At 37.5% G+C, this 14,991-nt stretch overlaps 1 protein-coding gene across 4 annotated transcripts in view; it reads right to left on the bottom strand.

Moving 5' to 3' along the window:
- The window catches only part of XPO1 (exportin 1), a 40,971-nt gene extending 26,780 nt beyond the window's left edge, over positions 1-14,191 (bottom strand). The window contains exons 1-4 of one of the 4 annotated variants that reach the window (XM_065929083.1): positions 13,720-14,191; positions 10,229-10,360; positions 4,917-5,018; positions 1,311-1,383 (exon numbers count right to left, since the gene is read on the bottom strand). In XM_065929083.1, coding sequence (XP_065785155.1) covers positions 1,311-1,383; positions 4,917-5,018; positions 10,229-10,354 — 301 coding nt within the window. In that variant the 5' untranslated portion in view covers positions 10,355-10,360; positions 13,720-14,191. Of the gene's footprint in view, positions 1-1,310; positions 1,384-3,715; positions 3,780-3,938; positions 4,872-4,916; positions 5,019-10,228; positions 10,361-13,078; positions 13,236-13,719 lie in introns of those variants that run through there. The other 3 variants (XM_065929084.1, XM_065929085.1, XM_065929086.1) reach the window with 3 other exon arrangements.
- Positions 14,192-14,991: the final 800 nt, after the last annotated feature.

Here is a 14,991-nt window from a genome sequence, read left to right as displayed (position 1 = left end):
AGCTGGAAAATAACTTGGGAGGATCATCGAACATAATCCTTATGTAATAAGAAGCAAAGGTTTATGTGTTTAGAAATTAAAGAGGGACTTACACAGTACAATGGCAATGAAATAAAAAATAAAACACTTTCTGCTGGTACCGTAAGCCATGGCTCAAGCCACAAGTATAAAACAACAATAGTAAAGGAACCAGGACTTCACTGAAGTCCCTAAAAGTAAGTAGTGATGAAGTACAAAGGATCTATTTGGGACAGGAGTCAAACCATACTTATTAATTTCTAAAGAAGTCACAGAACGTCACCTAAAATGGTTTCAAACCAAAATAAAACACTGAAGAACCTCTTTGGGTGGCAGTATTCAAATACTTCCATACTATCATTCTTAATTCAGTTTATGATGTTTTAGGGATATTGCTGTTAAAAAACTGTCCCATTCACCTCTAAATGCGCTATAAAGATGTCAAGATTTGATTTAAGTCAGGATTTCATAAATCCAGGTCACTATCCCATTATAAAGATGATATGAAAAAGCAGGTCAAAGACGACATCTTAAAAAGCAATAGTCTAAGAAAGGGAACATGATTTAATAGAACGCCATCAAAAGTAGAGTAACCCCATTATAACGTCCAGACAAACAAGTAACAAAGTAGATAATAAGGCAGTATATGAAAACCACATTAAAGAATTTCAAGAGACTAACTTAGCCCCTTGTTTCTTAAACCATGACTACCTTTTATCAAGGTAGTACAAAGGGAAAAGTTAAGAAATTAATACCAGGCATCATCAAATCTTCATTTTTAAAAAATCTTTCCTATTTTAGAAGCAAATCTTTTATAAGGTATGCTTAGAATTTCAAAAGATAAAGTCCTATCATTTTTAAAACTTGGTTTTTCCTGCGCTGTTATGTTTATGTTATTCCTTACATTCTAATATTCATTACTTGTTACCATGTGATGAATTTATTTTTTTTTTCCATGTGATGAATTTAAAACAAAGCATAAGAGCACATATTCAAATTTCATTCACTTCAAACATGGTCCAGATTAACTATGAGTTGATAAAAATTTTTCACAATATTTACTGGAGAAAGCTGAACCAGTCTGATTTCTGCTTTCTCCCAAATAAAACTTTATCCTTCCCCTGCCCCCAAATATAATCAGAATCTGCCTTGCAACATGATGAGAGCAGGAAACAAACCATTAGTGCATAATAAACTATTAAAGATTTGATGCATTCCTCCTAATAGTCAACTAACAAAAATGCCAGATAATAAAAATTCTGAATTTGCAATTCTTTAAAACATTTTCCTACCTTCACATTGGTTCCTTGGAAGAATCTTCCACCTTGTTTTTATCACATTTTCCAAAATCTGTAGTCCATAATACTGAAAATTGGAGAATAAAAGTATGTGAATATATTGCTATAAGACTGGCAATTTCCAGGATTCACAAATGGACAGACATTCACACATTTACATCTAAAGCTTCAAAAACAGTATGCTACCAAGTTTTAATTACATATATAAAACAAGGATCTATTCATTCGCCCATATACTGAGTTTTCATGCATTTTCCTCATTTTATTGTTTACTACTCTATTTAACGTCCTGCTGTTTATACATGCTCACACCAGGAGGAAGAACCAAATAAAAGGCCCTTAGCAGCCAAATGGGCTTGGTCTGCAGGAGGAAAAAGTAGCAGCCAGATATGAGTTCACAGCATAAATGACTCCTTACAGGCTCACGTACTTTAACAAAACCAGGCTCCTAAGAATTTAGCAGCTTGGATGCTCTCAAGCTTCCTACCATCTTCTAGGAGTTGTAAACTCTTGGCCAAGTACTAAAAGTATTGTCACAGATACTTTCTATAGAAAGTGTTTACAAACATCACTGGTGTGTTACTTAAGGAGCAGCAAGACAACCCATGGGTTTAATTTAAAAATTTAACCCCACCCTTATAGTTGCTATTTCTACTAATTTAAAGATAAACTTTTGTGCACAGTCAAAATAATACACAAATGCATGTTGCAATCTGTATCTACCTTTCAGGTATTTCTTCCAAGTATAGAAATAACTAAAAATGTAAATTAATAAATACAAATACCACTTCAAAGCCATTTTGTCCCCCCTGTTGATTACTCACTCTAAATAGTCAACAATATTTATAACAATTTATAAGGCTACAGGAGTTACTACCCAAAATTATTACCATGACCAATTAGTGTGGATAGACAGGAGGAAGAAAAGGGTCAAAATTGTTGTGGTATGTTTCAACTGGTTGAACTAGGGAAGAATCAGCTATAATACCTGAAAGGCAAACTCATTCATATATAGACATATAACCTCAGATTGCAAGTTTTGGCTGAGAATAAGAGTTCATCTTTAAAACGGTTAGTCACCACACAATAAAATAGGAGCATTAGTATTTCAACCAAAGGGATCATGTGAATGCACACTTTATCCAAAGCACAATATAGACTGTCCCAAACTACATTGTGCTCAAACAATGTTTTTGCTGTTTTCTTTCATTTTTAACATTTTGTACTTAAGGGAAATTTTGCCATTTCAACCCAAATCCTACATTTGCAGAACATTCCTTAGAAAGACTTCATAAATAAAAACAAGGCCAAAGCAAAATTCTGAAATTATAAATTTGACGCTATTAAAAGTTTCATAATCAGCAGCAAATGGTGAAGCTTTCTATCCTATTCATCTACTTCTCTTTAAATGTCTAGCTCTGACACATGTAAATAAACAAAGGTAAGTTTCTCACTGACTAAATTTTAAATTAACTTTAAAAACATACTACTCTAAACTTGCTTTAAATTAATTTTGTAGTCATGAAGTCAAGAGTGGTCAAAGTTTTACTAAGTCAAAACAAATGCACTTCCTACTACATGGAATATACACCCTCTTGCCAATTTTCAACCAATTACAAAGTTATTTAAGAAACTAAGAAACAAAATCCACCATAAATACACCAGTTAAGAAATAATAATCCTAACAACTTCACCATATTTAGCCAATATATTTTTAGCTTACCCCCTTTTTAATCTAAGGATATCCCCCCTTTATTTTGCTGCATTCATTTACTTCTGCCTTTATATCTGACACTTTGTTACCTAAATTACCAATCTACTGATCTCTAGTCCTTTCTTCAACTGTAAAAAAGTAGCACAAGTTTGTTGAAGATACAATTCATATTTTCATCTTTCTGCTAGGAGGGCTGAAGTAGGAAGCCCAATAAAATCTGTTTACAAGTTAGTTCAAAGGAAGACACAAATAACTTTCAGAATACCCTAAGACCCAATCTCTCCTAGACATTGAGACTTCACAAATGATGAGAATTCAGTTCTTTGAAAAGGAGTATTTTAATGAAAAAATCTGGACGTGACAGCCAAATCTGAGGGCCAATGATAAACAACTACTTTGGAAATATACATAAATAATCCAAACATCATTTTGAAGTATTACATTTCTGCTTTACATCTCAGGACTTGAGAAATCCACTGCTGAGTTATGAAGATGAGGGACAGATAACAGCAAAGACTAAATGAAAAAAAAATAAATGCATGAAATGATCCCTATGGTAGAAATTTCTACTGAGCCCTTAGAAATACTTATTTTATGCATTGAATTCCCCTTTCCCCTCCCACCACCCATGAAACAAAAACAATTGATGAACAGAATTCAGTTAAAGGGAATCAAAAGGGTAGACCTTGTGGAGGCCTGCCGTCAAAGCCTAGCTGTGTCAGTTGCACAGGAAGACACCCCTTTTCTTCCTATTACAAGCAATCAACATAATGGAACATTATGATTAATATCAGGTAGTGTTAACATCTTTAAAGAAAAAAAAAATGATTGCATAAAAGCCAAATGTCATAGTGCATAAATTTAGCACCAAATCATTTGTAATTTATGTAAATTGAAGAATTCTTTACCTGTTGCTTTCTTTCTGTTCCTCTAATCATCTCATTTTTCACAAGACAAATTTGAGTTTTTAAAAATACTGTTGATAAATCAACTTAAACATTAGTAATGTCTGTCAGTATAAAAAGCAAAATTTACCAGGCAAGCAAACAGGCAAACACTGTTATGTTACTTAAGGTTAGCACTTTGAGGAAGTTCTGGACTGTATTTTTGCCCTAAAATTTATAAGATGTCAAAACTAGTTAATATTTTAAAACTGTTAATTAACACAGTCTGATTTCAGAAACAGAGGTGAACATGGCTAATTTCTGTTTTAACACAATGTATACCAAGTGGAAACCTTGTGTGTATTTAAACAGAATGCCATGCATGGTATTTTATTACTTTAAGGCAGTTTAAAGAGAAGTGTGAATCATCAAGCCTAAACAGTCAAAACACATTTTGATCAACCTTTCTGTTCAAACTTAAGAAAAAAGGACCCAAATGATAACATTTTCAATTGCAAATAAAAACTGAGTGCTGTCCCATTAAAAGCATTGGTACCATGGAGTCGGGTTTTACGCTGCCCACAAAACTTGGTTTTGGAGGTGCCTAGCCTGTGTTATATTGATCACTTGCCCAAAATAACTCTTCTGATGTTTAATCTCTGAATAACATTCAGAATAACATTCAGAATTTATGCTGAGATCTGTACACATATTCTAAAAAGAAAAAAAAAAAAAACAAAAAACAACAAACAAAAAAACCCCCGAAACAACAAAAAGAAAAAGCCACCTTGCATACTAGTCCCAATTACAAAACTTCATTCATAATTCTTAGGACTATTTGCAAGAATTAATTCTATGTTTAAGACTAAATTTTGAAATAACTCAACATTATTAAATGATTTGAGATAACAAAGGCTAATACTAAAAATGAGATACCTTCCTCAAAGTTTATGACTGGAAGAAAAGAAGAAATAATGGATTTTAAAACCACCGCTTGCTTACTTTCGTGTTCATATTCTGTGAAAACTCCAAAATTGTGTCGACTCTTGTCCACGCATCAGGATGCTCCTTTAAATGTGTCAGTACTTCTTGAGCCATTCTTTGCTAAAATAGTACACAAAAAGAATTTTAAGCTAACTTGTTCTTTTCAAAGCTATCGAGCAAGACAAAAGTCCAAATAGGAGAATGATTTTATCAACTTTTGGAAATACTGGGGGGAAAAAAATCTCCTCACAGAAATAAAAATGTGTCCATGATCAGTCTTAAAACTTCAGTTAAGAATGGAAATATACCTCTGAAACACAGAAGCATTTTTTCCCCTTAATCTGCCTTATTTGGTATTCTCAAAACTGAACTTAAATTCTATCAATTCTAACAAAGAGATACTCTGACATAAAGGGGTTCTCAGCACACAATCAACCAAAAACAAACAAACAAAAAGCAACACAGAAAAATTCACATCTACGTAGATAAACTGTAATGGTATATTCTGGTTTGTAAGAGTCACCAAGATACCTTCAACAATATCTATAAAATTATATTTCATGGGAGACAGACAAAAGCTAAGTCTAAGTAAGTCTACAAATCTCAAATACCTGTTGATACATACAAAACATTAAGACAGTCTCTTCAGTTTATTGTAAACACAGCTTTATCTCTGAGAAATCTTCTAATTTTACATATTAACTCCTAGTTTGAGATTTCTTTTCTGCTTTTGTATTTCTAAAATGCAAATCCAGAAATAATTTAACCTACAAAAACATCATCTAGAACATTAATAAAATTAGTGTTTTTAAAATCTGTCAATTCTATATATATGGAATTTAGAAAGATGGTAACGATAACCCTGTATGCAAGACAGCAAAAGAGACACAGACGTATAGAACAGTCTTTCAGACTCTGTGGAAGACGGCGAGGGCGGGATGATGTGGGAGAATGGCATTGAAACATGTAAATTATCATATGTGAGACGAATCCCTAGTCCAGGTTCTATGCATGATACAGGATGCTCGGGGCTGGTGCGCTGGGATGACCAGTGGGATGGGAAGGGGAGGGAGGTGGGGGGGGGGGGTCAGGATGGGGAACACATGTACACCCATGGCATATTCAAGTCAATGTATGGTAAAACCAATACAATATTGTAAAGTAAAATAAATAAATAAATAAATAAAACTTAAAAAAAAAAAAAAACAACACTGTCAATTCTAGATTTTGCTGTACACTTTTATGATTTCCTTTTAAATATCAGATCTAAAACTTATGGAACTTTGTACCTTTCTTCAATGCCATTTCCTTTCTTTGTTCCTTCTTTCTAGACAAATACTTTCATGATCTGGCGTCTTTTCCTTGATTTTCACAGCATGTGTATGAATTTCATAAATACAGTTGTATGGTTACTGAATTTTATATTAATGGTATACTATGGAAATCCTTCTGCAACTTGCTCTTTCCATTTGACAGTTTTTCCCCTCAGCTTTACTGAGCTATGATTGACACCTGACAGTTTTAAAGATGCAGCCATGTTGACATTATCTAGTTTCTTCATTTTAACTGCTAGTTTTTCATATGATACGAACACTATGCTTTACCAAAGGCTGAAGTCTAATGATTCCCCCCACCCAGAAGCCAACAGGTTAATCTGTTTCACCTTTAAGGCTGATCCCTAGCTCAACTGGATCCTAATTATCTTTTGCCTGTTTCTACCACATGTCATAACCAAAAAAAAAAAAGTCAGTTATCCTTCAGACTATATCATTTAGTTGATCAAGGGTTTGACTCTATGGGTAATTAATAAGAAATCATCAAAAAGGGGGGAGAAAAACATTCTTATTTAAATCATCTCTGACAGAGACACCTCATGATATTAAGTTGGCTTTTATTTCAATTTACAAAAAAATCGTTTTTCTCTTGTAGCTTTGATGTTAAGAAAGAAGTCTTTTCCTCAGGGAACAGATATCACATTCATGATTTTTTTCTCAATTTTTTTCTCATTTTTCTCAATACAACTGTTTAAAAGAAAACTCTGACAAATACACACTCAACTAAATTAGATAATGGTTCTGTACTCTGACAATAACACCAGAAACACTGTGGAACTTGAAAGAAAAATCAGGTGCCTGGGTTTCACTCTAAGGGTCCAGGGTTAGAGCCAGAGTGTAAAGTCTTGAAATACAACTAGACATTCTTAAATTTGGTTTCATTAAAGCACTGATGGCTTTAAAGGGTTCTAACTGTATTATATCATAAACAACCAACAAAAGTAGAAAAAATAGTTATGTGAGTTATTTAGGATTAAAGCCCATTTTAGCAGTGTTTTGATTCTTCCCCTGAGAATATCTAACTAGAAAGAATATCCAACTAGATAAAGACTTGAATGTAATATAGTAACCCATATTAAGAGGATAAGGTGTATTAAACATCCACACCTAGCAAGTTATTTGGTCATGATATAACTTCATCAGTTTTGAAGTGATGAGCATTCTATATATTATAAATGAATACTTTCCACAGTATTACCATTCATTTCAAACTCTGCATAAATCATGTTCCTTCCTTTTATGTCATTCATTCTGTCATAATTTTACTCTCAAAAGTTACTGCTAGTATTTGCATCCTTTAAAAAAACTGTCCTAAAAAAAAAAAAAAAAAAACTGTCCTACTAATCTCACTGTCCCCTTACATAACATTCTTTTCTTAATTTAAAAGCCCAGGAGGGGTTAAAAGACACAAAAGGAAACCAAAGAGAAAACCTGGCATCTCCCTGTGTTACTAACTGAATGGTGAAAGTATTTTAGTTGCTAAGCAATAGATAAAAGAGTTCAAGACACTTAACACAGAATTAAAGAAACCACCCAACTCTATCATTTTTTTTCTCCTGGCAGCTTACTTGGCTAAAAATGTTTGTAACAGAAGTTAGTCCTAATATTATAGTGCTAAAAGTTTACTATACTACCCATCTAAGCAAAAGTTCTACCTACACCCTTCTAATAATTTCTTTCCCTCCAAAGTTATGTAATCATTTTTTAAAAGTTAGGCTACATAAAGGTGAGTTTGGAAGCTTAATTAGCATAATTTCTAGTTGCTATTTTAAGTACATATTTTATGACAAACCAAAACCAAACATTCCCCATCAAACCATATATTAAAACAATGAGTTCACATCACATATATGTGCATTTACATCACGTATCTTCTTTACTACACTTTCAAAAGTACCCTTAAAGTAGCAGTCACTGATAACAAGTGCGTTACAAAACCTCATCACTAACCCTCTAGTCTCTTCCAAGGTAAGGAACACTTTGTGGATGAGACTCCAGAGGAATGACCAGAAACCTTACTGGAATAAAATTAAAACATCTAACATTAAAACAATGCTTTCCAAACTTTTTATCCCAAATAAAACCCCCCATAAAATGTGGTATATGAAAAAGTTGACTGAACAAGGAAGTTTAAAGACACCCCAATCAGAAAAGGGGTTCTTAGCTGCCTTTAGGCTCTAAGCCTGTTTCCTAATCTGTAACAAGTTATCAGTTTACTGATTATCTTTATACAATTGATTTGTCCTATGAGAGATCTAACTAAACATAAAATTTTTACTTTTGGGAAAGTTAATTTTGCTTTTATAAATGGGAAAATGTTTGTAAAAACTTTTCTCAATGTACTCTTTATTCAGAAATCATTTAAAACAAATCACTATTATCTCCACACATTAGTATGTAACATTACTAATAGTAGTATTACACCCTATTCTTCATAATCACTATTCCAATTAAAAGCGTAGAGCCCTGGTCTATTTAGTTATCATACTTTTAGGCACTGTGAGACAGGTTAAAAAAGAACAGACTAAAAAAAAGAAAAAAAAAAAAAGAACAGACTAAACAGCAGTGGTAGCTTAATGATGTGATAAAATTAAACAGCCATCTTCCTAGTGGCTTACAGACTTGTGCTTCTAATACAAAGTTGAGCCCAACATTGTTGTTGTTCAGTCAATAAACATGTGACCCCATAGGCTGTAGCCCCGCCAGACTCCTGTGTCCATGGGATTTCCCGAGCAAGAATACTGGAGTGGGTTGCCATTTCCTTCTCCAGGGGATCTTTCTGACCCAGGGATAGAACCTGTGTTTCCTACACTGGCAGGCAGATTCTCTACCACTGAGCCACCAAGGAAGTCCATACCCCTCACTTCATGCATTTCAATCTTACTTTCATACTTTCTTTCCAAAGCAGCTGTTTTCCATACATTCATGTTGGGATGAAATGGAGCTTAAAACTTCACGTTGAACAATATAATCATCAGGAAACAACTACTACATGGTATGTGTAGTAAACAGAAATACTTTTCGGAATGCTCTTGATCAAAAGCCCCTACGGTGTAAAACTGCACTAACAAACACTCATACAACTTACATGGTCTTCAATGTTAGATTTCAGAAGGGAACAGAAATACTTATATACTTGTTAATATTTACGTACCATGTTTTTTAGACTATTTTCTACTATGTCCACCTTTTAGAGGTTTCTAAAAATTATGAAAGTAGCCAGGGTTTAATTAGGCAAATATTCAATATAACTCAGTATCTTAAAGATATACTATCTCCCAGAAATGTACTTTCTGGCAACAAAATTGTACTAATAAAGTATCTGTCACATCACTTTAAAAGATCTTTTTAACCCAAAAGCAAAAACTTTTACTCACTTAAAACTTTACATTATTAAGTCCACAGGGTGAAGACTCAAGAGTTTTTTTTTTAGATTGTTGTTTCTTATAACATGTAAGTTTAAATTTACAAACACTTCTGTTTAAAAAAAAAATCCAACGCCTTAAACTTATCAAAACACTGTATGTTAAGACAATCTCCTACTTTAACAGTAGCACTTTTACACGTGCTAAAATTCAGACACTTGGTATTGCTGGATTTTTAAAATAAGTTTTATCTGTGAAGTACTTCCGCAATTTAAATGTTTCAAAATAGAAGACTCTATTAATTTCAATATATAGGGGACATACAACCTTTAATATCTACAAAACATTTAATACATTGGGATCTTTTAGTAAATGGATACAGGTTGCTGAAGGACAGAACAGTATTCCAAAACATTCCACTCTAAACCGTTTCAAAATATAATGCAATTTATTTTTGCAGACCACCTCTGAGTTAATATATAATTCCAACTTTACAGACCACCTTTGAGTTAATATATAATTCCAACTTAACACAAACTATGGAACACTTCTTTAAAAGGTGGTTATTTCAAATTCTATTCTAAATGCAGCAACTATTATGTTGCAATAATATTTTGGTCAGCTACTTTACCTGGGCTCCTTCTCCGTGGTATAAGCAATTCACCACATTGTCTAAAAGGTTGATATCCAGTTTTTGGCTGAAATCGAGCAGCTGACGAGCTGCATGGTCTGCTAACATTGTCATAATTGCTGGCATAGATTACTGAAAATAAAGAAAAAAAGTTTAAGGCACTTATGACATTATCAGTCAAAAAGTTTTTACTCAAGTTATTTCACTTCCATCATGTTCTTACAAATACTTTACTTTGTATTTTGGAGATTTTTACCTAAACAACTGAGATAGTAAAAGCAAATCCTGAAGCTACTTAGGTACTCCATAACTGCATTGATTATTAGGATTTACTTTTAGACCTGAGAAAAATCGTACAGTTCTTTCTATTAACATGCATATAAAGTTATCTTAACCCTTTTAAAAAACATTATTAAAGAATTAACGGCCCTAAAACCTGATACAATTGAAAGTCTTGATTTCAAATTTTTAAATGGAGATGAAGTTCAAATGGATGTCCCCCCTTCCTAAGCAGGGCATTTTAGCTCAGTAAAAGTTCACTTTCCTTATTTCATGCTACTTTAATTTTCAAAACATATCGAAGACACTTAAAAACTAAATGTAGTATCGAAGTTTTCCTATATATAGCAATGATTTGCAGGAACCACACGTCTAACAGATCTCATATCCTTAACTTCTATAGAATTTAAGCTTCTACATACAATGAAACCATCTACATTTGTTTCTTCTTTGAATAAACGTGGGGGTTTAAATTACAAGTGCACAAGCTCCTTGAACATATACGGTCTAGAAGAAAAAACAAACAGTATCTAAAGATTTTTTAGAAAAATTTCCAGGTATTCACTAGCAAAGCAAAAAAGCTTGCTAACTATCCCCTGGCAACCCACCCTGCAAAAAAAAAAAAAAAAAAACCAAAAACAAAAACAAATAAATTCTATCATAACAGAAAAAGGAGCTTCTTCAAATAATGTACTGGCTGAAATCTACTGGTTCATATATAATGGTATCCTTTTAAGAGGATTCTATTCCAAGGGGCTGGCACACGTGCACATTTTTATTGTCTAACATTACAAAAAATCTTTCCCTTTACTTTTCTTCCAAGTCAGTGATGCTTAAGTCTGGCTAAATCAGTACTCAACCTTTTTTGGGTCAAGATGCCTCACATCAACGGAACAGGACAGCTCTTGCCAATTAAAAAAAAAAAATCACAACTTCGTATACAATCACAGACAGACGATTCAGGATACTCAGAAAGCCACGCATGAAACCTTGGGTTAAGCACTCCTGGTTTACAATACTTAGACCCAACAAGGTCATATGGTCGTCTCCACTTCTCCCCCCCTTTTTAACCTTCCAAGACCAGGAAACGGGGTGGCTAACCGGATTACACTGTATCTGAACAAACTAGCTTGTTAGGAAAAAGGCTTATTTCTTAGGTATTTTACAACAGTTTAAAAACGTTCTTAATAATGGCAGCAATTTAAATTTTTAACTCAAATGTTTTATTTAATGATGCCAGCTACAACAAAGTAAAAGTCTGAAGGATCAATCAGTTATGTTAGATATAACATAGAAGTTGAGGAATTATGAATTTAAGAGTTATTAAGTCTTTCCATCTACTACTGACAGTGGTGAGATTTCAAAAATTTCTACAGTAGTTATTAAATGTATTTCAAATACAAAATACTGGACACACAATATCTGATCTAAATACTAATAAAAATATATATACTGTACAAATGTCAAATGTAAATTCCCCCCATTCGAGTGCCATAATTTTAAAAATCAGAACAATCTTAAAAATTTGAGGCTGAAAAGCAAAGTTCACAAATAACCAAGATATCTCTACACATCAAAAGTTTTCGATGGGGGGGGGTGTTAAATACTGAACGAACTTTTATTCTCCTTAGTCCTATCACAATGTAATAGCCAAAACCAAAAAAAAGTGACTCTTAAAAAGTTTTCAAAGTACATTGTCCTTACAAATTCCTTTGAAACAAACTCCTGCGAAAAAATCAGGTTCAGAATAGAAGATTGTGTTAAATACAGCAGGGCATGCCACCCTTAAAACTAGGTGCTATCTTCGAAATGACCTACCTATTCTTGAACTGTAAGTAGTACAGAAATGGCGGCTTTCTGGTCAATGCCAAGCACATTTAGTCTCCCAAATCAAATAGCTTCCAAAACATTCTTTCCACTAACAGCAGTGTCCCACACGCTTAAGATACACAATCAGGCAGATAGCAAAAAGCCATAGAGGGAGAGGTAAGAGACCACAAAAGCCTTTTCTTCTTGAGACATCCAATCCTAAATTCCACTCACAGTATAGTAAATATAAAGTATTAACCAGCCATGTGGCGACTCCACAAGTGACTGCCAAAATACCTCCACTGCCACTTCAAACTGAGGCAGGCAGCTACACACTGCGGGTTCCCACCCCAAACCAGAAAATCATAACCGCTGCTTTATGATAACTACACAGTAGGTCAAAAAAGCAAGTCTCTACAAGGAAAAACTGCTACTTTAGGTGTGTGAGCAACTGCCTGCTTCATTCAGTAGAAACACACCTCACTAAGGCCCGCCCTCCCCCTCTCTTCCCAGCCGAAGCGAAGTGCAGCACTTCTAACTATAGCAGACTGGAGCACGCTCTCACCCCGCCCATACTCGGAGGAGGCATTTAGACCAGGCGCCTGAAGTTCACCGCCCCATTCTCTATGCAGCATGGCCTCTGCGTGATCAGAGGAGGTCCGCGATGGGCAAATCGTTTAATACTTCCTCCAGCACACCATCTCCTCCCACCCACCCCAAACTCAGGCATCGGAATAAAGGAGTATCAGGGTTATCACCTACCGTACAATGCCAGCAGTAAATGAGTCGATCACTTTTAACACACCCAAGTCCCCCGAAACAACCTACAGCACGGAACCTCATCTGCAGATCCCTGAAAGATCAACTAACCTTTCCTTCTTCTAATTCTACTCGTAAAAAACCCAGAGATTCTGAGTTTACCTGCAGGAGGAGCAAGGACTCCACAGCCCCTCCCTCCCGCGATCCCAAGCTCTCCACCGAAAGGCCACGTGATGCAGGCGGACGTTTCAATGCTGCTGCACTAAATATTTCTGGAAACTTCCACTCCTAATAATTTACAGAAATGTTCCTGAAATCTCCCCAACTTCTCCCCAGCCCAGTGAGCTGGGGGAAGCCCTTCCACCCCCGCGCCGGGCCCCACTTCACTATCTCGCTCCTTGCCTTCCTCCACCGCTCCCCGCACATGCGAATGACCCAGCCAGCGCTCCCCTCCCGCGGCCGCCTCCCCGCCTCCATCCCCCAGCAACAGAAGCGGCTCCATTCAATCTCAAGCTCTGCTGTGGGCCCGCCGCCGCCTCCCCGGCTCGCCTCCCGCGGCCGCCGCCGCCGCGCCCCACGCCAGCCTCCTCCCGCCCAGCCGCGCCGCCGCCCGACCCTCGGCCCCGAAGACACAGTCGACTTACCCAGAGATTGAACCAACTGCTTCTTCCTTCCTTGTCGGGGTATTAGGGCAAGGGAGGACGGGGAGGGGGAAGAGGGGAGGAAAATCAAGGTGGGTTTCACAGTTTTCCCACCTTAAAAAAGAAATTTACAAACGAAGAGGATAAGGGCAAAAAAAAAAAAAAAAAGCTCAACAATATTTACTATTTCAGGGACACCTCCCCCCGACACGCACACTCACCCGCCCCCCCCCAAAAAGAAGGGGAATTAATCTGTGGATAAATGCTCCCGCCTGGCTGGGGAGTGAGAGAAGGGGGAGGGGAACGGGGTCAAGTCCCAAAGATTCAGCCCCAGGGGGACCCTCCAGCCACAGGCGGCAGCAGGAGCGGCAGGAGTAGGGGCTGTAGAGTCCACAAGGCCGGGGGACGCTCTGCTGCCAGTTGCAGTCCGATTTCCCCCTACCAAAATACGGCTCCCTCTCTCACGCGGCTCCGGCGCTGGCCCCCCCCCACCCAGGCTCGCCTAAACTTTCCCCCCTTCTCCTGCTCCTCAGCGACTGGTGGTTCCCCCCTCCCCCTCTGGGTGGTTGCACGGACTGCAGCAGCAAAGACTGGAACAGGCACCGCCGCCCGGGCTGTAGCTACTGTTGCTCTTGCTGATGCTGTAGCTCCCGCTGCTCCTGCCGCGGCCGCTGCAGCCGCTTCTCCCCCTCCTCCTAGTGCCTCAAACTCGGAACCGGTTGAAACCGGTTCAGACTGGGAGATTCCATCTCGGTTGAGTTTTCAGCCCATGGCGCCGCGGAGCGTTTGGAACCTGGGCCTCCGCCCCCAGCCCGCCCGCCCATTGGCTGATTCCAGCCACAGCCGCGCCATCAGCGTACCTTCTATTGGCCAGGGTGCCTGTCAATCCCGCTTCAAGGCGCCACACAAGCCCGCTGCTTCGGCCCCCGCCTCTTTCCAGCAGCGATTTGCCCGCAGAGTGGGGGAGGGGAAGTGGGGCGGGTCGCAAAGGAACGAGGAGGGGGGTGGAGGAGAAGGAGGTGGGACGAAGAGTTGAACCGAGCAGAGAGGAGAGCGAAGAGAAGCCGTGCGGAGGATTGGTTACAGCGAGCTGTCAATCAAACTTGGCCCGCCCTCGACTTCCCGCCCCCTCCCGCAGCTCCCCCTCCCATTGCTTAGCCCGCAGGCCCGGCCTTTCCGGCCCGCTCATTGGCTGGGCGCCTTTGGTGACGGAGGGAGTGGGGCGCAGCTCGTGAGCTAGTGGAGGCGCGAGTTTGAGCGCGGCGCGCGCCAGCC

Source organism: Muntiacus reevesi, chromosome 3 (genome assembly GCF_963930625.1).
Source record: "Muntiacus reevesi chromosome 3, mMunRee1.1, whole genome shotgun sequence".
Classification (NCBI taxonomy): domain Eukaryota; kingdom Metazoa; phylum Chordata; class Mammalia; order Artiodactyla; family Cervidae; genus Muntiacus; species Muntiacus reevesi.
Note: the sequence above shows the minus strand (reverse complement) of the source record. Positions and strands in the feature narration are given on the sequence as shown.